The sequence below is a fragment of the Prionailurus bengalensis genome, chromosome C1, assembly GCF_016509475.1.
Source record: "Prionailurus bengalensis isolate Pbe53 chromosome C1, Fcat_Pben_1.1_paternal_pri, whole genome shotgun sequence".
NCBI classification, from domain to species: Eukaryota; Metazoa; Chordata; class Mammalia; order Carnivora; family Felidae; genus Prionailurus; species Prionailurus bengalensis.
Window position 1 is genome coordinate 103137213 of NC_057345.1, and position 26382 is coordinate 103163594.

Here is a 26382-nt window from a genome sequence, read left to right on the forward strand (position 1 = left end):
TCCAGGCTCTGAGCCATCAGCCCAGAGCCCAACGCGGGGCTCGAACTCACGGACCGCGAGATCGTGACCTGGCTGAAGTCGGACGCTTAACCGACTGCGCCACCCAGGCGCCCCTATTACATTCTATTTTAGATGCCTGTTTAGTTGCTGATACACTTCATCTAGTCAGATCCTCCCACTACCTCCAATAAAGAACAGAAGCGGAAGCCCTATTATGATAGTCTTGTTCTCTCATTTTTCAACCGTCGTAACATTAAACCACTTTCTCATTCCTTTCATCATTCTGCCCCCCTTCTCATTTTTCAACTAACCACCTGGGTTTTGGTAGAAATGTACCCAGAGAGCTATGTGTACATAAAATAACTAGATAACAAAACTTCACACTGCAGGGAACATTCTAGAAGTATTTATTTCATTGCTGACCACTTGGTTGCTGCATGCAACTCTCAACAATGAGCTGCCGCTCTCCACTCCTATAGAAGAACCAGATGCTACGGTACCACTACTTGGGTTTTCAGACTGTCAGGCTTTTATTACCAACATCGTTACTTTAGGGACAAGCCTTTGAGGGACTTAAAAGCACTTATTCTCTATAAAAAGTAACTTCATGTTTCATGCACATACTCCAATTGGCAGATTTAGGTCCAAAATGGAAAAAAAAATTTATTCTAGTTCTGTAAATTATCAGGAATTTACAAGCCACTTCTTGTTCTAAGGAAATAGGGTTTTGTTTTGTTTTTTACCTCTATCAGGAATCAGGACAGTAGCTTTGATGATCCCTTAGTTATAAAACTGTTTACTAGTTAAAGTTCTCTCCAAAGATGTAAAGAAAAGAAGTTGGCTCATTTTCCTGTACAACTGAAAGAAACATGTGCAGTATGTGTAAGTTGTAGTTTATACTGTAGACCCTTGCGACAATATTTAAAAGGCCTATTCTCCCCATTTAAAAAATTCTACCTCAGAAGGTAAAAGGAAATCCCCATTATCCCTGAGCAAAAAGGGAAAAATCATAGGTACTTTTATTTGTTAATAGAAGCCACTGTAAATGAGTTATCTATCTCTAGAACATTCTCAGAGAATTTACATAAACTGAAGAAAGTACGAGGTGTTCTCAGAGACTTTCTCAGATGAATGTATCTAGTTGTTTGAGTAGTTGCTGTGAAAAAATTTAAATTGAACTACGTGGCTGAACATTTTCCATTTTGAAATTTGAGAATATCCTGAGAGGATGCTTATGGGACATGAAAACTACTGGGTGCGGAGGAATTTTTAAAGTGTCAGCAGGAGGAAATGAGAGGGAAGAAACTACAGTGGAGAAAAAGGGGGCAGGACAAAGCTGTAGTGATGAGCTGGGCCTTTCTTCCCATTAAGTCAGGGGTTTCTGATTATCCGTATGTTATATTTACTCTTCTATTAATATAAACGAGATGCTGAAAAATACAATTAAGAATGTCCCAAACTAAATTTAAGTCTTTTAAGGAGTAAATGACAGAAAACATTTTAGCTTCTTAATCAAGGAGTGCTATAATATAATATCAAGGCATCTTAATATAATTCGTTTAACCCTAAAGCAGTTGTGCAATAAGCAAAATATCATAAAAGGGAAACAACAAAAGCTAACTTCCTACAGGGGCCGACAGACAAGATCTTCGCAGCACAGCAATTAACCTTCACAGAGTGGAGTCTTGTTTACAAGGCCCTCAAAAACTCAAGATTACTGAAAGTCACAAATGTCACCAACAAAAGGAATGTTGATCAGACAGAGTCAGAAAACTTCCCAAAGGGCTGCCTTTTCTGAAGGAATTTCAGACTGTTGCTAGCACAGGTTGGCTAAGCCAGATCTCACTGATGGCTCCATTAGAAAAGAAAATGCCCCGCCTCAGTGCTGTTTTAAAAATGTAAAAACACTGGGAGGGGAAAAAACAAAAGAAAACAATCTACTGTTCCCTAGCATACACAGCTCAGCACCCAGAGAAAGCCTCTGCCCCCAAAAGAGACTTTCTACAAAGGGGTAAGCTTCATTAAATGAGGTGTAACATTTCGTTTTCAGGACATGTCTTTTCTTGCAAGGTCCTTAGAGGCAGAAGTTCCACTTGGAATTCTAATACACATCTCTGTGAGCTCAGCTTCCTGAAAACACACACCTGCCGGGTTCTAGGTTCACCCTTGCCAGTGACTGGATTCACTACTTCACAGCCACCAGAATCGCACATACACTATTAACATGATGAAAAACACAGCTACCGCTGCAAGTTTGGCGTAAGTGGAACGCATGTTCAAGTACTTCGCATCCTGGCGGTATTTCTTGGACAGACTGGACAAATTGTTAGCCTTTGAATCCAATGCTGTTGAAGAGGAAAAAAGGAAAATGTTAATTAGTCACTGAAGTGTTATGTCTAATGTATTAAGACATAAAAATAACTTAAATGAGTGGCACTATGCCAAACAACCACGATGCTTATTTCATTTTTATTTTAAAGGTTAGGTTGCATATACTGATTAATCCATGATCCTGATGCACTGTAAAATCCACAATGCATTTTAAAGTTATCAGACCAGGGGCGCCTGGGTGGCTCAGTTGGTTGGGCGTCCAACTTCAGCTCAGGTCATGATCTCAGGGTTTATGGGTTCGAGCCCCATGTCGGGCTCTGTGTTGACAGCTTGAAGCCTGGAGCCTGCTTCAGATTCTGTGTCTCCCTCTCGCTCTCTGCCCCTCCCCCACTTGCACTCTGTCTCTCTCTCAAAAATAAATAAAGATTAAAAAAAATTATCAGACCAAATTATGTTCAGATTCTTGAGACTGTATAGCGAGGTGGTTAAGAGTGCTGGCTCTGGCCTCAGAGTCTTTGGTTTAAATCTCAGCTGCACCAGCCATGTGACATTGGTCAATTCACTGAGCCTCTACTAAAACCCAGTTTCATCATCTACATAAAGTGAGGATAACAACACTAACTGTATCACAGGATTGTAAGTACATGAGAATGCCTGTGAAGTGAACACGATGCCTGTATATGATAAGACTGATAAATGCTGGCTGATAATAAACATCTCATCGTCTTTTAATGGTCTAAATCTTATTCTCTCATATTGTGAAAAAAATGATAATCCATGTAAGATAAGACTCAGTAACCAGAAAACTCAATGAACCACAAACTGAGTACTGAGCTGTATCTCAAAGTTGACCACTCCCAAATTCCCAAGATTCTCCACTGGTAAAGACTATTATGATTCTACCAGAAATTATGTTTCAACAGACACAGGAAAGTTGTCTTGTAACTAAAACATAATCACAGGTGCTAGGAAGCCACCAACACCTACCAAATTAAGCTTTTTAGAACCTTTTACCAAGTTTTGTTTTTCTAAAAGGACATTTGTAATGCTGTTATAACTGTTAGCTGAGCACTTAGAGAAACAGCCAGAGGGACACAAGCTAGATTGGACTAAAATACATGACATATTTTAATAATAAAAACAAATTCTTGGTGTGACATAAATGAATTTTGGTCATTTTACTTCTTTAAATTTTTTTAAAGAGACTATTTTGCAACACGAATTTGTTTGTTCTTTAGAGAATACTTTTGGAATATTTGGAGTTGCTTAACAGAGACTGAATTGGTTGAGAAATGTGGTATTACTTAATGACACAGTCATGACAGCCACTTGTAAATTAGCAATTTGTTCTGTAAGAAAAACACTTAGTCACACAAGAAAACAGTTAGGAGATGAGAAATAACCATGACAATGCTGCGAGGAATTTTTCCAGCCAGTCTACTACACTGGACACTTCACTGGACCGAGGTTTTTAACTACTATGTCTATTGCTATATCCCCAGCGCCCAGAACAGGGTCTGGCAATACTCAGTGCTCAATAATTATTTGCTCAGCGGATCTAAATCTGCTGAGAATAACTGGGCAGCGGAACAAATATCACGTCGTATGAAATAAGCACTAGTAAGAGAATTCCTGCCCCTCCCCCACTTACTCTTTGTCTCTCAAAAATAAACATTAAAAAAAATTTTTTTAAAGATTACAACTGTACAGTTGACCCTTAAACAACATGGGTTTGAACTGTGCGAGTTCCACTTATACATGGATTTTTATAGAATACTGTAGATGTATTTTCTCATCCTTATGATTTTCTTAATAACATTTTTTCTCTAACTTACATTATTGTAAGAATACAGTATGCAATATGTGTACCATACGAAATAACATGTTAATTGACTGTCTATGTTATTATGGGTAAGGCTTCCAGTCAACAGTTGGCTATTAGTCGTTAAGTTTTTGGGAAGTCAAAAGTTCTATGTGGAGTCCCTGACCCCCACGCTGTTCAAAGGGTCTAATGTCTTCTTTTTCAATCAGCACATCAGCTTTATAGTAACCAGCAAAGCACAAGAGGATCCTTTTACACTTTTGGTAAACTGACCAGTATACAAATTTTGGATTTAAGAAAAATTCTTGTGCTGGTCTATTTTATTCCAGGTAGAAACTAAGCCTGTTATGATGAAAATTTACAGTCTCACTCACCCAAAATTTGATGCTTAAAGAGTGAAACTACATGCTGGGACAACTGCTGACTACTGACATAAAGGTTACAATCTGCAGTTCATAATAAAGGAAAACCCATTTACTCATGTATGCCATAGGGTAAGTTCAAGACATACTCATGGAGGCATCTATTTGTGATCCTTACTGTGAAAGAAATAAAAGAAGTATATGAAATATATAAACACTACCTTTACGAGTACCTTAAATACATGGGTAACATTGAAACATTAGGTAAATATATACAATCGTATATATGGTTCTTTTTTTTTTAAGGCAAATTAGGTAAGTAAGTACACACATACACACACCCATTATGTGCTTTAAAAAAAAAAAGAAAAAAAAAAAGAACCAATACACAGCTAAGTGCCTTAGGAGTTTAAAGGACAAAAGAGATTAACATGACGTGGGCTATCAGGACCTGGGAAGGCTTCTTTGAAGAGGCGGCTCCGCTCGTACCTAGGTCTTAAGAACAGGTCCAGGATGGTGAGGAAGCTGACCTGGCTGAAGCAGAATGTTTGTGAACTAGAGAGCATGAAAGAAGTCTGCAATCTCCTTATCTTCCGTTACAGAGAACACAGTGCCTTGCACATGACAAGCACTCAGCAAGAACAAAAAGTAAGTTGAAACCAGACTAGATCGTATCTTGTAGTCACAGATTTTAAAAGTTTTTCAGCAGAGGAATGCCTTGATGAAAATGGCATTTTATAACATTTGATCTGGCAGCAATAAAGTCTCCCAAAGTGGCTAGTCAGGAAACCACTGCAGTAAATCTTTGACAATTTCCTCTCATTCTTCTTTTCATTTCCCTTAATTTATGTTAAGAGTTTTTGTAAATATTTGCTTAATGTTGTAAATACCTTGGTAGAAGTAATTGCTTCTGATATGGAATAGGACCTTCACACTGTCCCAACTCAACAAAAACTAATCAGGCTGGGAAAAAACATATCATATACGAAGTTTTGTAATGTAAGCTATGTCTCTTGATGATATTTATTTATTTATTTATTTATTTATTTAATTTATGAGAGAGAGAGAATGAATGAATGAATGAATCCCAAGGCGGGGCTCAAGCTCACCCGAGGCAGGGGTCAAACTCATGAACCATGAGACCATGACCTGAGCCAAAATCAGATGCTTAACCAACTAAGCCACACCCAGGCACCCCTAATGTAATCTATTTCTGAGAGATGAATTCTTAACAGTACTAGATAGAGTGACAGTGAAAAAGGTAACCCAAAATAAGCTATCGTTGCCTGTGGACTGAGAAGCGCCCGATAGGACTCTTAATGTTTTACATACCTGAGAGTGCTTCTCCCCGTTGTAACACTTCTTCAATATTGGCCACCATGATCCTCTGTACATCCTGCAGTTCAGTGTTGATGGAGCCTAGGTTTCTCCGAGCACGGCTGTCAATGTAAAGCTTCTTGGTTTTCTGAATGTACGTATCTAGAATAATGAAGAAAAGTGACCATTAACAACCTTGCCCATCAACGTACTGGAGTAGGGATAGGATAACCAAGCTCTTGAATGAACATCAAAGTTTGAGTTTTGATGTTTTCATTTGTAAAATGTAAAGACGGATGACCAACCATTCAGGAGAAATGTCCTCTGCACACCTTCAAATTCGAAGTCTTTGCTATCAGGGCCCCTATGGAAAGTAAGACCCACTATAGTAAGCCTTTCCTGAAAGCAGATTATTTTCAAACCATGTCCTGAGGATCCTCAGGGTTTTAGTACTTAACTCTATATTCCTGAAAAGGATCCTGACAACAATCTAGCATCACTACGGGTTCTGTCATTAAAAGTAGGGGGGAAACATGGTCTTAAAGTATTTTCTTTAACATGGGGTGCCTGGGTGGCTCAGTCGGTTAAGTTTCCAACTTTGGCTCAAGTCATGATCTCACAGTTTGTTGGGCTCTGTGCTGACAGCTCAGAGTGTGGAGCCTGTTTCGGATTCTGTGTCTCCCTCTCTCTCTGCCCCTCCCCTCCTCGCTCTCTCTCTCCCTCTGTCTCTCTCAAAAATAAACATTAAAAAAAATTTGTTTAAGTATTTTCTTTAACATACATTCCTAATTTCACTCTGTTCTTAAACTTCAGGTAAAGCAAACATGTGGCAGGGAGTTTCCCAAAATACCACTATGAACTACAGCTATCATGTTTAGACCATGTCTGCATTTCTCAAAAGTATAAAAAGAATGACTTATTACTAAAGATTTTATTTTCAACTTTTGGCATTTTCTTAAGTGATATGTGCTGGATACCTTTCGTTTGCCTCTCTAGACCTCCTCTCCACCCTTCTGCACCATGCTTTTTGCCTTGGGCAGCTGACCTGCATGGACTACATCATGGGCTCCTTGTTCGGGGGGGCCTCCAGGTTAGGTTTGACCAATGGGGGAGCCCCAAGAGTAGGGCAGGAGAGCAGGTAGTGATGTTAGGGGATTTGTTTCCCGAACCCCTCTCCCCCCCAACCCCCACCAAGAAGTCACCCTGGGCTGGCAGCATCCCTCCAGCAAGAGTAACTCCTCCTCTCAAGATGGCCTTCTCTATAAATTTTGTCCTTTGCAGTTTCAGAAACTGCTCCTTTCTCTTATCCCTTCAGGCCTGGGGATGGAAACAATTACTGTGTAACTGATCTCAGGTTACTGTACCTGCAGTTCACCTAAAACCCATTCATATATAATCCTTTAAGCTAATTTGAGTGTACCAACTATTTTTCGTGTGACCTTGATGTAGCAGTCTTACTGCTTTCTTGGTTTTACTGGACCTCTATTATCTTCAAAAACAAAATCTGAAAAACCAGACATTATAAAAATTATCACTTGGAGAGTTTGTAGTTATGAAATACTGGAGCGTTTTCCTAAAATTTTCCTTATTTCTAAAAAGTAAGATGGCCAGTTAGCTAGCAAAATGGAAATACTTCAGAAATTCAGAAACAGTAAAACCAATTTCTTTTAACTAAAAATATCAGTAATATAGTCTAATCATACTTATTCTCACTTCCTCTAGAGTACCCAAAACATTTCTGTTGATTTATTGCCATCAGATACTTTACCAGTGATGAGTCTTTCTATAATTACTATACAAATATGGACACCCATGCTCACTATTTCTGCAGGTAGTAAATGCTGTCCCCCAATGCCATACCTCTTCCAGTAATTTTTTTAAACTAGAGGATTAAAAGAAACAAAATGTCATTCTGATTTCTATATTCAGACCTCCAGAAAACGAACCTTTCTGTGACTGTGCGTATGTGTGTGGTTTGGGGGAAAGAACTCAGCTACTACATGCCAACCAAACAGATCTTTAGGCACAGTTCTTGACTCTGACGAAGAATCAATCCAAATCACAAAAAGGGAAAAGGGTAACAAATTCTAAGGAAAAGACTAAAAGACCGCAGAAAATTCTTGTGAGAAGCAACTTTCATTCATTCAAAAGCACAGAGGTGGAAAGGAAAAGACAGAACCCAAAACTTAAGTAGGTAAACATCAGAAAAAAATGTGTCAAAATTAATCAGTGTAACAAACAGCTTCTCCAAACTGTTTGCTCTCTTGATACAGAGATGAGGAGAAAACTTACCAAATTCAATAAAGGAATAGGGCCTAGACACAGTCGGCACCTTCTTCCCATGCTGTTCATCGAATTCTGAGTGCAAATCTTCCAGGTAGGCAAAAGCCAATTTCTTAGGAAAGGCAGCTTCACACAAAACCAAATAACAAACTCCCTGCTCAATAATGTAGCTGGAGAGACACAAAAAAAGAAGAGAAAAAGTTGTCTGTAGAATAACAATACCTCCAACAATTTGAAGCAGACTCTTCGTGCCCTACAGACTTTTGAACATATTCTAGCCTAAGCCCTTTGAAGCTAACTAAATCTGAAAATCAATTGCAAACCACAAATCCTTGGAATCAGAAAGCAAACATCTTCCTATTATGAGAATTATATTCCAAAAGAAGTACTTAAACATGTTTACAATTGTTTATTATATGATCCAGCTAAAATATCATAATACCTAAGACTTTTTCTTGAAAACTCAAGAGTTGTGACTCCATCTACCTTTTTTAAAATTTATCCATTTTTGAGAGAGAGAGTGTGCGTGCCTGCATGCAGGAAAGGGGCAGGGAGGGGCAGAGAGAAAGGGAGAAAGAGAATCTCAAGCAGGCTCTGCACTGTCAGCATGGAGCCCAATGCAGGGCTCAAACCCACAACCCATGAGATCATGACCTAAGCCGAAACCAAGAGAAGGACACCCAACCAACTGAGCCACCCAGACGCCCCATCTACCTTTGATTACGTATGGAAATTAGTATATACATATTTAAACTCTTTCTAGCTTTAAGAAAAACAGTGGAAATGGAAACTTTTGTGGATACGTCATAGTTGGAAGTTAATGCCACAATGTTTACAGGGTACAGATAATGACCTTAAGATAAATAATATTCCCTAATTTCCAGGCCAGAACTCTGTATCAACTGTCCAATACAAGAAATTATCCAATAACAGAGCTGACTTCCTCCTATGAGAGGTGCTCCCTGGCTGTCTGGAAGGGGCTATGTGGCTAACATGTCTGAGATGTCTCAGAAAGAGATTAGGTTAACTCTGTGATTTTCAATGTCTCTTTAGCCACAGGACTCTTTGTTTCAGCAATAATTATATTCAGAAGATCAATATGCACATGAAATAAAATCAGGTCATTAGTTTAAGTAGGACTTCAAGGGCCCAAAGCATTACACATACCCCCTATACCTACCCTTGCTATGTGGCTCCTAAGGCATCCTAGGACCCCACAGAGCATAGTTTATAGTTTAGGTATTATATTATAGGTATTTAGGTATTATAATATAGGTATTATAGGACCTCTCAGGCCCCTTAAAACGATGATGATGGTGGTGATGATGATACTGATGTGTTTGGGCATCTAAATCAACTGGTCTCCTTATCTTTACTCTAGGCCATTTCCTAAACTACAAGTTTTATATAACCATATAAATATAACCATATTATTCTGCTTAAAAACTCTCAGGGTTCTCTAATACCTATAAAATAAAATCATACTCCTTGGTATAGTATTTGTGGCCTCCAAAGCAGGTGTGGGCCACATTCCATCATACATCCAATATGCCAAACAGCATGCTTCTCTCCAAGTTTAGGTTCTTTCAAGTCCTCATAGATTTCTGCTTATATTTCCCTGTATTCTCCCTCCCTCTATCCCCTTTCCCCAAACTTGCTCCCTACAAATGGGAATTTATTGCTTCCTTCTCTCTACTCCCAAAGCATGTCATTTATAAATGAATTACAGCACTTCTTGCCCTAAGGTATTAAAGTTTAGTTGTCTGTATATGTGTTTCTCTCTGCTAATAAGATAAAGGCAGAACTTAATGTATGGTCTGGTAAAGAATAAATCTTTAAAATATAACTCTTAGATTGAAATAAAGGATGAGATGAAATTATAAAGGAACCAAACAAGAGAAAATCTCTTTTCAATTCCATTAGGAATTCAATTCCATTCTCTAGATCTTTTATTCCTAATCCATGATAGAAATAAAGATACTATATATAATTATACATATAATTAAGTGTCTATACTTTTTGATGTTGAAAATTAGATTTATAGAAAATGTTTCATATACTACATTCTTTTTTATTTTTTATTTATTTATTTTTTTAACGTTTACTTATTTTTGAGAGAGAGAGAGTGAGAGCAGGGGAGGGGCAGAGAGAGGGAGACACACAATCTGAAGCAGGCTCCAGGCTCTGAGCTGTCAGCACAAAGCCCGACACGGGGCTCGAACTCATGAACTGTGAGATCATAATCTGAGACAAAGTTGGACGCTTAACCGACTGAGCCACCCAGGCGCCCCACATCCACTACATTCTTAACCAATAAGCCAGGGTTTTGTTTCGATTTTAGTTTTGTATACTTGTTTGTTTCTGATGGGTGGAAAATTTTCCCCTCCCTTTAAAAAGGTTAAACAAGGCAGGTCCTTCCCAGGTCTATATTATCTTAGCATCTGAGGTCCTAAAATAGCAAGGATTATTTAGCTAATCCTTTTTTATTTTCCTCTGATCTTCCTGTCCTCTCTTTTTTTAATCCTTTCTGTTTTAATCACCCTCAAACTTGACATGTATTAAACATTTAATACCAATTACTTGCAGGTAATTTAAAGTCCTTTTGAGCCCTTTCTCAGTTATATGCACTAATACCACTGATTGTGATGCTCTAAAATTATTTTTTATAATTTTCCTTTTTCTAACAACTAACATTTACTGATATTCTCTCTGTGCCAGGCAAGATGTTAAGGGATATAAATAGATTCCCTAATTATTCTCACAAACTATGACTATTTCCCCTATTTTATAGAGGAAACTAAGGCCCTAGAGAGGTATATGTGGGTTTTTCAAGGTTGTCTTGTTAGTAAATGTTTGAGCAAGAGTATTAATCTACAGACATCTGGCTCTAAGAAACTCCTAAAGCAAAAAATTAATCTATTATTGCACGATGGGTATAGCATTCATTAGACAGAGGATAAAACAGGTTAATTTACTGCATGCACAGGATAAAACAGTTAATTTATTGTATGCAAATTGAATAAACAAACCAAGATTTCAGTTTTGCAGAATTAGAGCCAGGGAAGTTCCTTCCATGAAGAGACTATATTTTTAAAATATTCTTTACTTTTGAAAAATTGTTACCATTGTTCTCAGGTGTTACTTAAATTTACTGTATTTCATACTTAAATGATCACAAAGAAATAGGATTATACTCACTGGAAAGTCATGGCGCCAGCTTCCAAGGTACATCTGGTAGGGGACTGTTCATTCAATTTGCGAAAGAGTTGCTTAGCCTGACTCTGGTACTGTTGAAGGTCCCGGCCAGACTGAAAGAAGACACCTTCATTTAAGAATTTTCCACACAAAAAAACAGCCATAACAATTAGTGAGAAGCATCATATTATGAGAACACTATGTAAGTAAGGTCCTTCATTGAAGGTTCATAAAATACAGGGGCCCCTGGATGGCTCAGTCAGAAAAGCACGCGACTCTTGATCTCAAGGTGTTGAGTTTGAGCTCCACACTGAGTATAGAGATTAGTTAAATAAAGAATACTTAAGAAAAATTTACAAAATCCAGGGCGCCTGGGCGACTCAGTTGGTTAAGCATCGGACTTCAGCCCGGGTCACAATCTTGCAGTTCACAAGTTTGATCCCCTCGATGGGCTCTGTGCTGACAGCTTGGAGCCTGGAGCCTGCTTCAGATTCTGTGTCTCCCTCTCTCTCTGCCCCTCCCCCACCCTCTCAAAAATAAACATTAAAAAAAATTTTTTTTAAAGAAAAATAAAAAAGGTTAATAAGATTCATTTTTTTTTTTAAATGCCCTACTTTTAGAGCAAAAAAGATCAAACCCCTAGTTGTTCAAGAAAATCACGTTATTTGTACTTCTCAACTGCCTTTAAGCCACTCTTAACTTTCAATCCAGTGTTCTTTCCACTGTTAGGTCAGTGAAAATGGGTCCTCCTAACCCCTTTCACTTGCACAATTATTGGCACACAACTGCACAACATGTTCTATACTCAGGAGAAAATCCTGGGAACAACAGACTGGTGAATTTCATTTTTATCCTGGAATATCAAGAAAAACCTTCCACTAAGTGTTACAGTATTGAGCATTTAAGCAAAAATAAATGTATGCATCCATCACTGCAAATTACTAAGAAGACTGTAACTCCAACTAGGTAAAAATGAACAAGAGTAAGGACCAAGATTGAAAAGTCAAATATTCTTTACTGAGTGAATAGATTTGGTTTCTGAGTTTGGAAAGAAAGAGATATATACATACAAAATGCAAATAACAATATTCAGATGGTAGAATTACAGGTATATTTTCTTGAACAATTTTTAAATAGTTTAATAATTTTTTAAAAAAGGAAGGAAAAAAGCCTACTGAGAAATACCAGTGTCATTTCAAAAGGAGAACATCATACCTCATTCACCTATTCAATCCAAAAGGCAAAGAATGGAGTGGAAAGCAAATATATATTATTTATTCATCCACATATGGGGGCAGGAGCGCACTTTTGCCATGTGACAGAAAGGAATTATTTTATTTTGGATTATTTATTTTGGATCAAACAATAGAACACAGTCTCTTCTTGACAGATGTTTAATAACTAAATGCTTAAATTTAAAAAGCATTTATTTGAGGTTCTCCCAAGGACTGGATCTGAGGTCTGACTTTTAAAAAGTGCAGGGGCGCCTGGGTGGCTCAGTCGGTTGAGCGGCCGACTTCAGCTCAGGTCATGATCTCACGGCCCGTGAGTTCGAGCCCCGCGTCAGGCTCTGTGCTGACAGCTCAGAGCCTGGAGCCTGTTTCAGATTCTGTGTCTCCCTCCCTCTGACCCTCCCCCCTTCATGCTCTGTCTCAAAAATAAATAAACGTTAAAAAAAAAATTTTTTTTAAGTGCAAAGTGAAATCTTAAAATTCTAGATAGTGAAACACTTAGCTAACAGTAAAAATAAGGAAGCAATGATAAAATTGTGAAAGTGGCAGATAAGCAAATGTACAAGTACAGGATCCTAAGCCATATGTAAAATGACAAACTGGAGGGGCGCCTGGGTGGCTCAGTTGGTTAAGCGTCTGACTTTGGCTCAGGTCATGATCTCATGGTTCGTGAGTTTGAGCCCCACGTCAGGCTCTGTGCTGACAGCTCAGAGCCTGGAGCCTGCTTTGGATTCCGTGTCTCCCTCTCTGTCTGTCCCTACCCCCCTCTCTCTCTCAAAAAAAAATAAACATTAAAAAAATTTTTTTTAAATAATAAACTGGAAATTTAAATATGAATAAGGAAGTAAATTAGCATGAAGTGAACGAGGAGAGTTAGGTAGAGTCCACTAGAAGTATCACTTTATCTTATTTAGCACTGTCCCTATGGCAATGATTTGTTATACTACTCTAAAGAAATATTTCTATATTAATATATATGTATGTACTTATGTATTAACAATACTAGACAATAGTTAGCATAATATACATTCACATTATTATATTAATCAGTATCGCATATTTTTTTCATGACTGATCTGCTAGTAAAGGAGAGTGAAAACTACCATATGCTTTGAACTAGTGCACAATATCCCGCATTCCCTAAATGAATGGTACTTGCCAAATTGTTTGCTTCACCAATGCCATTATATGTGGCATTTGGAAGAGATCTGACCCCACAGCAGTAGACAGAACAGATGTAAATAAAGTTGGAAATGTTACTAAAGTGCCAAGGAATAATATCCACATACATCAATGATTTTTCAACCTTGGCTTTACACCAGAATCACTTGGGGGTTGCACAAAAACTAATCAAGCCCTATCTCTACCTCCAAAGCAATTAAATCAGTATCTCAGAGGTGGAACTCAGAAATTGGTGTTTTAAAAATAACCACAACCACAGATGTTAAGTAAAAATGTTTTTGACAACTAAAGACAAAGGAACCAGGTGAAGAAATAAATGGCAGAAAAACTATCAGTCAAATAAAGACTGGTATAAATCCTTTGACTTTATAAGAAGCATTGTAAACATCACTGCAACCAAAGAGAAAGAGACTAACCACTGTATGGACTACAAGAAACTATGGCCGAAAGCATGCTGCAGTTTCGGGGATCTATAATGACACTGAGATTACACAGAGATTGTGGCACACGAACCAACATTTTACAGTGCTGGTTCCATCAGCATCACCGTTCCCTGAGAACACAACACGGGCTCAATCTTTCTGGTAGGTATTTTTGCAATATGTGTTAGAAGTTACAAAATTTTACATATTGTTTTAGCCAACAATTCTGTATCTTTGAAAATATACATACATATCATATATGTTAAAACAAATAACTACAAATGTATATAAAAATAAAAAACAAATGTTCAGTAATTGGATAGAAAATTGGTTAAATAACATATTTATACAGTGGCATATTTATACAATGGAATATTATACAGCCATTAAAATGCTGTATAATATTTAATGATATGAGAAGATACTCGCTACACACTAAGTGAAAAAAAACTAGGTGGAAGTCTTACAGCATTACCCATTATTTAATTTTATACATATACACACACATACAGAGATTAAGGTTTTATGTTAAAATGTATACAATTTAAGTAAAGATTTTGGTAATAATTACCATTAACATTTTGGTCCTTTTGTTTTTCCTTTTTTACTGAATTTTCTACAATAAGCGCAGGCTAGTTTTGTAATGGGGAAAATTGTTCATTCACCCATTCCTGTTTATTGCATATTTGTACCCACAAATACATACAATTCTAGTCTGAACTTTAAGAAAGGCAAAATGGCTGGGGCGCCTGGGTGGCGCAGTCGGTTAAGCGTCCGACTTCAGCCAGGTCACGATCTCGCGGTCTGTGAGTTCGAGCCCCGCGTCGGGCTCTGGGCTGATGGCTCGGAGCCTGGAGCCTGTTTCCGACTCTGTGTCTCCCTCTCTCTCTGCCCCTCCCCCGTTCATGCTCTGTCTCTCTCTGTCCCAAAAATGAATAAACGTTGAAAAAAAATTTTAAAAAAAAAAAAAGAAAGGCAAAATGGAACTGGAAAGAAAATTTTCAGAAATAGGCAAATTAATGAAATTAAATGAAAGCACTCACTTTCTGTCAGCCCTGGTTCTAAACACTTTACATAATTTAACTCTAATAAGCTTTACAACTACCCTATGAGGTGATTAGAATCATTACGCCCATTTTCTGTATGAGAAATCAAACTTGCCCAAGGACGAAAGGCCAATAAGAGGAGGGGTAAGAATCTGAAGCCAGGCAGTCTAGCTCTGGAGTCTGCGTTCCTAAACATGCGATAGCACCTCTACAATTAAAATTGCTTCGGTGATAGCAGATCCACTTTCTGGGTGATCTTACTATTTCATATTAAATCTAATTCATAGGAAATTCTCAGGAAACTGTGATCAGAACTGGCAGCTCTGATCTAGACCTCACAAAACAACATATTCACCACTGTACAGACAGAACCTCAGTTTGCTTTCAAGACTAAAGTCACAAAAGGCCCACAGCCTCCAGACTGCCTAAAAACAGATTAGATGTCCTCATTCTGTTTTCCACTTCATCTACAACAGACTTCATGAAGCTTATATACAGTATAATGGAAAGATGTGTTAGCAATCCGATAATGAAATGGATGTGAATGGACAATTTCTGAAACTAATCTGCAATAGTGTATTTAGGATTTGGTTCTATATATATATATAATATAACAGGTACAGGGTAGAAATTTCCCACACAACCACAAGACTTTTTATTGCTATCACCTAGGACTGCTGAACAACTAACTATATCAAATGCCACCTTTTGTCTTTATAAGAATGTTTAGCTAAGCTCTTATCATTTTAAAATCCCTGTTGTACTTGGCTGGTCAAAGGCCAGCAGCACCAAGAACCAACCATTTTCCTCTAAAAGCAATTACACTAAGGTGACTAATGAACCCTCAATAATTGGGGGAGCAATGCAGTTTAAAATGTACAACAGACTATCTGCTTTTTTGGTGCTCCCTGCTGAATACTTGGTTAGATCAAATATTGTCTTCAAGTCCACAGAGCTGGGGCAAAATGAAAGGAAAGAGAACACCTTCATTTTGAGGTAGAACACAAAGGTAGATGAAGAGATGCAAACATCCAAAAAGTAGAAACACGCCAGAAAGGTAGAAAGAAAGGAAATAGAATATCAGAGAGTCTAGGTTTGAAAAGAAAAGTTCATCTCTCTACCGCCCTAGGCTGATACTTCTAGTTGAGCATAGAGGAAACAGTGGATGAGATACTCTGCCTACATCATTTTTTGAATTTTACTCTCCACTGTATTATCTGAATAACTGTTCACCTCCAGTAGTAAGGCAGCTTATACAGGACTAACACTAGTAACATAGGACATCTGTTATCAGTGTAAATAATTGAAAAACTACATTGAATTACTTGGCCTGAACAATTAAAGTACTCGACTACAGAACTATTTGGCTGAGGGGTGCCTGGGTGGCTCAGTCGGTTAAGCTTCTGACTTCAGCTGGGGTCATGATCTCGCGGTTCCTGAGTTCGAGCCCCATGCTGGGCTCTGTGCCAGCTCAGAGCCTGGAGCGTGCTTCGGATTCTGTGTCTCCCTCTCTCTCTGCCCTTATCCCACTTGCACTCGGTCTCTCTCTCTTAAAAATAAACACTTAAAGAAATAAAAAGAAATAAAAACTATTTGGCTGAAATAGCCATTTCTTAAAAAGTTAATTTTAGACTCCTAAGAAGTAGATACATTATCAAAAAGTCTTAGAACATGGCTGTAAAGTGTACCAGTTAGGCACTAAGGCTCTGGTCTGAAGTCAGACAAATACTGATTAAAAACCAGTGGTTCTTGAGGTGCCTGAGTGGCTCAGTCGGTTAAGCATTCTCACTCTTGATTTCAGCTCAGGTCATGATGTTGTGTTTCATGGGTTTGAGCCCCGCATCGGACTCCGCATTGATGGTGCGGAGCCTACTTAGGATTCTTTCTCTCTCTCTCTCTCTCTCTCTCTCTCTCTCTCTCTCTCTTTCTGCCCCTCCCCTGCTCTCTCTCTCTCTCAAAATAAATAACCATTAAAAAAAAACCAAAACAGTGGCTCTTAAGCCACTCTGGCTTAAGTGGCTCTTAAGCCAGGGTGACTCTGCCCTCCCACCCCCAGATCACATCTGGCAATGTCCAGGAATATTACTCAATTGGAGGTGTGGAGGTGGTGGTAGTGCTATTGGCATCTAAGAGGCAGAGGCCAGAGTTACTAGCATACATCCTACAATGCACAAGACTGTTTCGCACAACAAATAATTATCTGACCGAATATATCAATAGTGTTGATATTAAGAAACTGATGAAAAATTCCATTTTACTGCTTATTGGCTATGTGGCTCATACAAAAAAACCTATCGTCTCTATGCCTCAGAGCTTCCTTACCTGTAAATGGGAAGAATACCATTAAACTATCCTAATATGATTGGTATGAAGATTGAATGAAATCAAATACTTGACAGGCTTTAGCACAGTGCTTGGCATGTAGTATGCATTCTATAAATGTTCCTTTTACTGGGGCGCCTGGGTGGCGCAGTCGGTTAAGTGTCCGACTTCAGCCAGGTCACGATCTCGCGGTCCGTGAGTTCGAGCCCCGCGTCGGGCTCTGGGCTGATGGCTCAGAGCCTGGAGCCTGTTTCCGATTCTGTGTCTCCCTCTCTCTGCCCCTCGCCTGTTCATGCTCTGTCTCTCTCTGTCCCAAAAATAAATAAACGTTGAAAAAAAAAATTTTAAATGTTCCTTTTACTATTAACATAATAAAAATGAGTCTAAGACTCATAATGTAGATATTAAAAATCAGGGAAAGATTTTATCATTCAAAGCCTAAATTCCTAAAGGAAATAATTATGGAATTGCCATCACAAAAATATTCTTGTGGAAAATTTCTTTGTCAATTAAACAAAGTAACCCATCTTGGTAGACCAACACCTAATTTGGAATTAAGAAACACACAATAATATATCAATTACTTTTTCAATAAAGCATCAAGGCAGAGAGTAAGGAACTACTAATATTTTTTTTTTAATTTTTTTTTTCAACGTTTATTTATTTTTGGGACAGAGAGAGACAGAGCATGAACGGGGGAGGGGCAGAGAGAGAGGGAGACACAGAATCGGAAACAGGCTCCAGGCTCTGAGCCATCAGCCCAGAGCCCGACGCGGGGCTCGAACTCCCGGACCGCGAGATCGTGACCTGGCTGAAGTCGGACGCTTAACCGACTGCACCACCCAGGCGCCCCAGGAACTACTAATATTAAGTAGACTTTCAAATTCACTTTGTATTCTTTGCCCACACTGAAATCTAATACAATAAACTGACCAGACTCCTCCCTGGGAAAAACCATTTCTCAGTCAAACTACATATATACTTTAAGGAAAATTTCTCCACACTATCTCCCTTGCTCAAGTCACGTTCCTGCATTTATTTTAACAATTTCACTCCTTCTGCAGAGTGGTCCTAGAAAATTCTTAACAAATTGAGAGAAAAGAAAAATATTTCATAATTGAATATTAAGGGCACATATTTTTCAAATTTTATATAAATGATTAGACTTTGTCTTGCGCAATAAATTGAAAATACTTCACTTAGCAGGACCTGCAATTTTGTGATCTGTATTGCTACTCTCCTAAAAGTGAAAATAAACATATTTCCAAGTCAAACCTAAAAAGGCATAAAACCAAATAGAAGCTTTCCTTATTACTAAACAACACTGTCAGCTGAGAAGTCATTTCTTCTGGGAAGACTTTCCTGGTCTCCCAAAACCAACCTAGATACCTTTTCCATGTTCAACCGCAGAGCCTTCTTCTTCTTTCATAGCAATTATACTATGTTATAATTGCTTATTTGTTTTCTGGCTTTTCCACTAAACTGTAAGCTCCATGAAAGTAGGGACTGTGTCCTCTAACCTGTATAATCATCATGCTTGACACAGTTGATGTGCTTAATAAGGGTTTTGGGGTTTTTTTTGTGAAAAATCCAACAGATATGTGCAAAATAATTTTCTAGAATTCATCTTTTTTTTAGGCCTTGAGTTTTTTTTTAAAAAAAAACTTAGATTGTTCGAGAAAGTAAACTAAAATTGATCACTTTAAATAAATTACATAAATTTCATTCTCAGCCTCCCTTCTTCAGAGATCTCCCCACCTTGCTCCAGAAATCTGTCTCACACCAGAACCTTCCCTTGTGATTCTAAGGCACAAAGCTTACTTTTCAAGATATTTGAAGCTGTTGTTTTTAAATCAATTCAATACATTTTTTGAGCACTTATTAGCATAAAGCTGCTGCCGTAAAAGCTATGAGAAGCACAAAGATCATCAAGACCTGTCGACTGCCTCATAGGAATCTCAATTTATTGAAAGACAAAAGAAAGTAGCAAAATAAAGGTACAAGGCGTTAACAGAAATATAACACAGAAGTTATAATCCCAATAGTAGGAATTTAGTAAAACTTACTGGAGGAGGTGGGAATTGGACATAAACTTGAAAGAAAGTACTGTACTGAACTTCAAACAGGTGTCTATATGTGGCAATATTATCTCACCCACTTTCAAAAGATGTCATCAAGATAGGTCAAGGATCAAGTGCCACAGTGAAAGAGGTTGAAGAACTTGGGAGCTGATTTCTCCCAGGACCTGTTAGCCTCAACAGCAGCAGAAAAACAGAAATCTCGAATTTTACCGAAGTCTCTTAAGAGTTACACAACACTGGGTGATCACAATCAGTCGAACCTATCCCTACGCCGGAGCGTCTTTCTATACAAAAAAAACAGGAAAGGCAAAAATATACCTCCGCCTTCAGGAAAGATTTCTTTTAACAAGTAGTTTCTCCACTGCCAAAAGATAAAAAGAGCAGTTCAGAGGGGTCGGGAGTGCACGGGAGGTCGCAAAGGTCGCCTGCGTTCTAAGAAGAAATCCGGTACTGAGAGCACAGAGCTCTGGCAGGGACTTGGGGGCGCGGGGATAGAACAGCTCACCTGTTCGTCCTCCTGCATCGAGGCGGCCAGCGGGAGCCCGTCCGCCACCCGGGCGATCATCGTAAGCAACACCATCTTCACAGGCTTCGGGGACCCAACACTGGCCCGGCGGCCGCAGACGTTGTCCCGACTTCCTCCGCCGCGACCGCAGTTACACCTCTATCTGAGTTCCCGAAGATCCAGCTGCCTGCGTCTCCGCTTCCCGCTGAGGTGGCCGGAAACAAGCTTTGGTGCTCTTCACTACCGGTCCGCGGAATTGACTTCCCTCCGAGAACCGCAACCGCCAGAACACTGGTTCCGCAGTCTCTCCTTCCGTCTTCCAAGACCCCGTGCGCTTTTCTGGTTAGGGGCCTTGAATACGCCTTGACCCTTGAGGGGGTATGGCACACAAATTAAAACAGAATTTTCTAGTTCCTGAAGTGCGGGAGGGGGCTGGGAAAGATGGGGGGAGTTTATGGGTACTTAGATGAAGAGTATATGTGAAAACACTTTGAAAATCAAGCTCTATGTTTTCATATTTTTCTGTTTTATATATTACATATTTTATACATAATATTTTCTGTATTCGTATATTTCTAGGCAGAGATTTTTGTCTGCTTGGGGTGTTTGTTTGTTTGTTTGTTTGTTTTGCTTGTTTTTGTTTATGCTGTATCCCCAGATCCAGTTTCCAGTTTCCAGTAAAATATAAATATCTATTGTATCTGAAAAAAAAAAAGATGACCAACTAAGGGACCTCAGAAATCACCAAATCAGTTACCCTTCCAAAAGCTGGGATCTCTACTACACCTGTTATCATAGGTGGCAGGATAGCCTTGCTAGAGCTTCTAGTAACTGGGCATTCACTCCCTTTTGGAATGATCTCTACAGAATTCTACTTGAGGAAGTGTTACCATCTCTCTTTTCTTTGGTGTCCCTATCTCTAAAATGGGGATATTATCTGCCTCTCAGGATTTTTGTGAACAATACATGAGAAAATGTAGGTGCATGAGTTTCATAAACTAAAGAAAGAAGTTATACAAGTGTTGCATTTATTATTACTTATATTAATAACTACTCTTCATTAAGCATTTACAGTTGGTGTTTGCATTAATAGAAATAGAAAGTGCTTTAGAGATAAAAGTTATTTAGCCAAATAACCCAGTGAGATTGTTTAATATTAGGTTCCCCCTTTGTAGGTGGAGAAAATGCCTCAGAGAGTAACTTTTCCAAGGTGACACAGCTAGTAAAATTGGGAACAAAATTTGAGCTGAGGCTGAACTCCAAAGCCTGTGTTTTTATTTTTGTGATGCAACTCTGTCTTAATATTTATCTGTAGGTGAAATAGCTCATGCTTACATTACCTTTCCTACAGCTCTACAACTGTTAGGAGAAAACTAATATTATTTTTTTGAGAGGCTTTTGGGAGGTACACCCGATGAGACCTAATGACTGACTCCACACAAAAGATGAAGGACTGGGAAATAGACAAGACAAAGAAACCAATGTTACTATTAACAGAGACAGTGAGAAAGTGAAATGGAAGGCAATCCTTGTGTATATGGTAGCCTAACCTGGTAAAATCATAGTATATTACATTTAGAATAGCCCATATATATAACTTAATCTAACTTCTCTCTCTCCCACCTAACCAGGATATGTCTTCTGCCATAGTCTCAAATGATGGTTATTCATCCTCTGCTGGAATAAATCCAGCAATGAGGAATTCACAATACAAATATTTTAAAGAATGGGGGCGCCTGGGTGGCTCAGTCGGTTAAGCCTCTTGACTTCGGCTGAGGTCATGATCTCATGGTTGGTGGTTTCCAGCCCCACATCGGGCTCTGTGCTGACAGCTCAGAGCCTGGAGCTGCTTCAGATTCTGTGTCTCCCTCTATCTCTGCCCTTCCCCTGCTGGCACTCTGTCTCTGTATCTCTCAAAAATAAATAAAGGTTAAAAAAAATTTTTAAACAAATATCTTAAAGAAGGGTACTGCTTTGTGGATGAGAGAAACAGAGAAGAATATAGCAGGAATGCACAAGGAAGCAGATTTGGGGCAAGAGTCCCAGTTTCTATTTCGTGGCTTTAGGCTTTTCCCAAGTTCCATAACCATTTCTGCTCATGGATTCTATGAATCCCCATTGTTTCTTTATAATAATCCCCCCTCCTTTCTTTGCTTGGTTTCTGTTACTTATAACCCCCAAAACCAATTAATTAATAGAGGAGCACAGAATCACCCTGGGGCAACCCTTTCTTGAAACAACATTCATACTTTTACTTTTTTCTTCTTAGATACACTACATGATTCAGACATCCTTTAGACACACTGAAATTAATATTCCAGAGAGAGGACAGTAGTCTTCTTAGGTTTGATGAGCTATAAGGAAAAGGCCAGAATTTGTCTCTGTGTGAAACTTCCCAACACTAAGATGTCAGGAACTCTGAATCTCAGTGACTTTTGCTTATGACTTAATCAGCATCACATCATTCACACACAAATGTTGCCTTTGAGCTCCTGCCCTTTGGTCCTTTGGGCAATACAAGACTGTGTAATAATTGTGAACACTGTGCTCAGTACATGGAACATAGTCAAGTCTTTGACATTGAATGGGAAAAGGGTATCAACAAATATTTGTTTAGTACTTCAGAATATATAAAGCTTACATATATTCTTTGTCTGCCTGAAACCTGACAGCCCTGTAAAGTGGTAAAATACAAGAATCTTGGAGTTTATAAACATTGTACTAAAAAGAAAAATAGAAGTCTTGAATATCATACTTAGAGCTGCCAACAAATTCTTACAACTTATTGAAGAAACCAAGTAATGCACATATCTAAACTTACATCAAGCTGCTAAAACCGGGTGAGATTTTCCATTAAAGAGTCAGAAGGTTGCAGAGATTTTAAAAGTGAGATCAGAGGAAGCAATAGCATGGGACTTGTGTCCACTTATTCTTAAATGATTATTGAGTGCCTAATAATATGCCAGATACGAGTGAGATAAGGATGATGAGTAAAACAGTCTTAGCAACCTGTGGCCGGTATCTACCCACAGACCAAACAATGCTGCTTACGAGAATAGGTCTGCAAGTAAAGAGCAGCTCCTGTTTGAATTGAATGACTGCATACATTACAAAAGCATTTCTAAGAAAAGAGGAATGCTCTTGGCAGACACAAGAATAGATAGCCACTATATCTGGGCTGATATCCAGTCATATACACTAGTATGGCCGAACTGGTTATTTAAAAATTGAAATGTTTTCCTACAGGATTAGTAAGCAGCCGCTCATCTCAGCACCTCCTCTCCTTCCCGCATCCCCTCAGCGGCACCAAAACCCTTACATTTCTCCCTCCGCAGGTCATCCGGATTAGGTCCTAATTGGTCGCTTTATATGCCAGTCAGTTCAAAAGCTCCGCCTCCCATGTGGCCATTGGCTACCTCCAGGAAATTCAGAACGGTCCCGCCTTCCAGCCTGGCGCCCACCCTTCGGCCACGCCCCTCCATGCAATCTCCCGCCTAGGATGGAAAGGGAACCCTGCCTGCCTGCCTGCGTCGGTGCTGGTGGTTATTTTGAGTCATCATCCCTCACTAAACCTCACAGTGCGAGCTCCGTGGAGGCAGGAATCAGTCTTTTTTATTCTTGAATTCGTTCGCAGACCTTATCTGTGTCATCCACACAGACGGTCCAGACATCCAAGTGAAAGTCAAGACGTGGGGGGAGAAAGGTGGAGGAAAGAGCAAAATGTGCATTGTAAGTAATGCGAAGGCCCCTATTTAAAATAATGACTACTGTAGATAGCCTGCTTCAAATATGAAACCTTAGCAAAACCAGCCCAGGCCTTCTAGAAACTACCTCCTGAAATGACTTCTTTCAGCGCATCTGTCTGGTTTCCCTACTTTGTCAGGAAAGCCTAGCAAAGAGCAGGCCCAGCTGCTCCATCCCTTGGAGTTTGGGATGGGTGGGTGGGGGGTGGGGGAATGAGAGGGATAGCTGGGGTACTTTGATAGCATCTAAAATATTTTATTCAATTAAAAAAGTTTTTTTTAACAGATTTCTTTCTTCCTCTACTAGCCTCTAAATCAAATCCTTTCAGGGCATAAAAACTAGTCATGTGTTGTTCCCCAGAATCTAGTATCCTGTACTTGGAACCTAGCAAAGGCTCAATTAATGTTTATTGACTAAACGACCAAATGAATGGCATGCTCATAGATTGGGACAACACTTCATCGGTCGTATACAGCACAATTCACAGCTTGTACTGTACTAAGGGAAGACCTATCCATCAACCATTCCCTTCATTTCTCCAATTAGTTATTCAAAAATATTGTTGTCTCCATGGGCTAGGAATAGTAGATACTGGTTTATACAAAGGTGAACAAAAGAAACATGATGTTTGTTGGTAGAGGTTACATTCTATCAGGCTCTGTCTCTCTCCCATTACCTCCACCCCAGCTCTACCCCCATTGCTTCTCACCCCTCAGTCTAGAATAAAAGCCTTTGATGGTGATTTTGTTTTTAAACACTGAGTATCCTCCTAGATTGTCCCTCAAAACTACACCCCTACTCCCTTTCTGTGGAGTCTAAGTGGACTGAGTTTTCCATTACAAGTTCCTGATCTTAGCTACTGTTATCTCAACAACCACCGCTGTTGGCTTGGCTTCCCCCTCTCATACTCCTACAACTCCTTCTTCTATTGGACCCTCCCTTTTCTACTCATACTGGTGTTCCAGAAATTAGTGAACAACTTTCTCACTGAGTGATTTTTCTTTACAATCATATGGGTCAGATATTTCAGTTTTTACTAGTCTTTGTTTTCCTTCCTTGTTTAAAAAGAAAAAGAAAAAAAGATGGGCACCTGGGTGGCTCAGCCAGTTAAGCATCCGACTTCGGCTCAGGTCATGATCTTGTGGTTCATGAGTTTGAGCCCTGCATCGAGCTCCACACTGACAGTGTGCAGCCTGCTTGGGATTCTCTCTCCCTCTCTCTCTGCCCCTCCCCCACTTGCCCACACGCGCACATGCTCTCTCTCAAAATAATAAAGAAAGAAACCTAAAAAAAAAAAAAAAAAAAAGGAAATTGAAAGCTTGATTCATTCAGTTCTACCTGCCTAAAAACTGAACCTAATGTGACGTTAAATGTGATGAAATGGGATACAACAACTTGTTAATTTTGTCTTATGGCGAATTCTCTATCAACCAAAGACACAATTCTTGTTAATCTGTCCCTTGGGAGCATCCTTCTCCTGCCCCCTAGCCCACCCTTTCATTCCATTACTATCTGATGGGAGACCTTTTCCTCCCCACTTTGTTAAGGAGTATGATCCTCTGGCTCTGGAAATCTGACAGTCAAACCCAAAGTTCAATGTGCCATTTCTCTAAGGAGGCCTACCTCAGAGCCCTTAGGTGAATGAGAACCAAAATCCCAAAAGCAACTTCCTTTTTTTATTCACTATTTATGCAACCTGTTGCTTCTTGAGAATATTACAATGGCAGCTTTGAATTGGGGTTTTAGGGGATCAAGACAACAATCCTTTCTTCCTCTTCTAAATTGAGATCAAACTGGGAAATAGACATACAAAACTAGACAGAGAAATACTACTACTACTTTTATTACTGATCAAATTAAATGGGGAACATGGATTTGGATCCCAAAGGTCTTGCTAACATTCTACCCCAGATTTAGGCAGACTTACCCATCTAGCTGGGAAACAGCTACCTTCCCCAAAGAGGCAGCAGGCTCCTTACTACATGGCAGAGAACACACATCCTGGCACTGAGGCCAGAATTTTCTCAAAAATACTCACCTGTCGCTGAGTATGGCCCTACACCAAGGGGAACCTTGGCCCTACAAGGGGACAAAATGATCTTAGCACCTTTGTTTCCTACTAGTGAAGCGGCTCTGGTGATCTCATAGACATCCAGCCATTCTCTTTCCTCCAGCCTTCATCTGGGAATAAGTTGTATCGCAATATGCTTTTAGTGGAGGATGTGACTTTTGTAAATTTTGTATGGTACAATGCCTTTCTTACCTGCCTCCTCATTGTGACTGTGTTGTACTTCAGTTTATGACAAAGTATTGCCACAAAAGTAACATTTTTAGATTTTTTTTTTATATTGCTCTGGGGATAGGATGTATATTTATGTTGGCATCCATCATTTTTGTTGCCACCAGTGGCAAAACCTCAGTTTAAATTACTGAATGTGTTTGGGTTTTTAGCAAGTTTTATGTTACTACTTATTTTTATTCAATATGCTCTATGAAAAAAGATGGGAAATGCTGCTGGGGAAACTTAAAAATACTAAT

General features: G+C 39.1%; 1 protein-coding gene across 1 annotated transcript; it reads right to left on the bottom strand.

Moving 5' to 3' along the window:
- Positions 1-391: 391 nt before the first annotated feature.
- Positions 392-20358, bottom strand: SEC22B (SEC22 homolog B, vesicle trafficking protein). The gene is made up of 5 exons (XM_043575980.1): positions 20101-20358; positions 11314-11423; positions 8125-8285; positions 5848-5994; positions 392-2345 (listed from the first exon to the last, which is right to left on the bottom strand). The coding sequence occupies exons 1-5, from the start codon at positions 20173-20175 to the stop codon at positions 2191-2193; spliced, it is 648 nt and encodes a 215-aa protein (XP_043431915.1). The 5' UTR covers positions 20176-20358; the 3' UTR covers positions 392-2190.
- Between the last annotated feature and the right edge of the window lie 6024 nt (positions 20359-26382).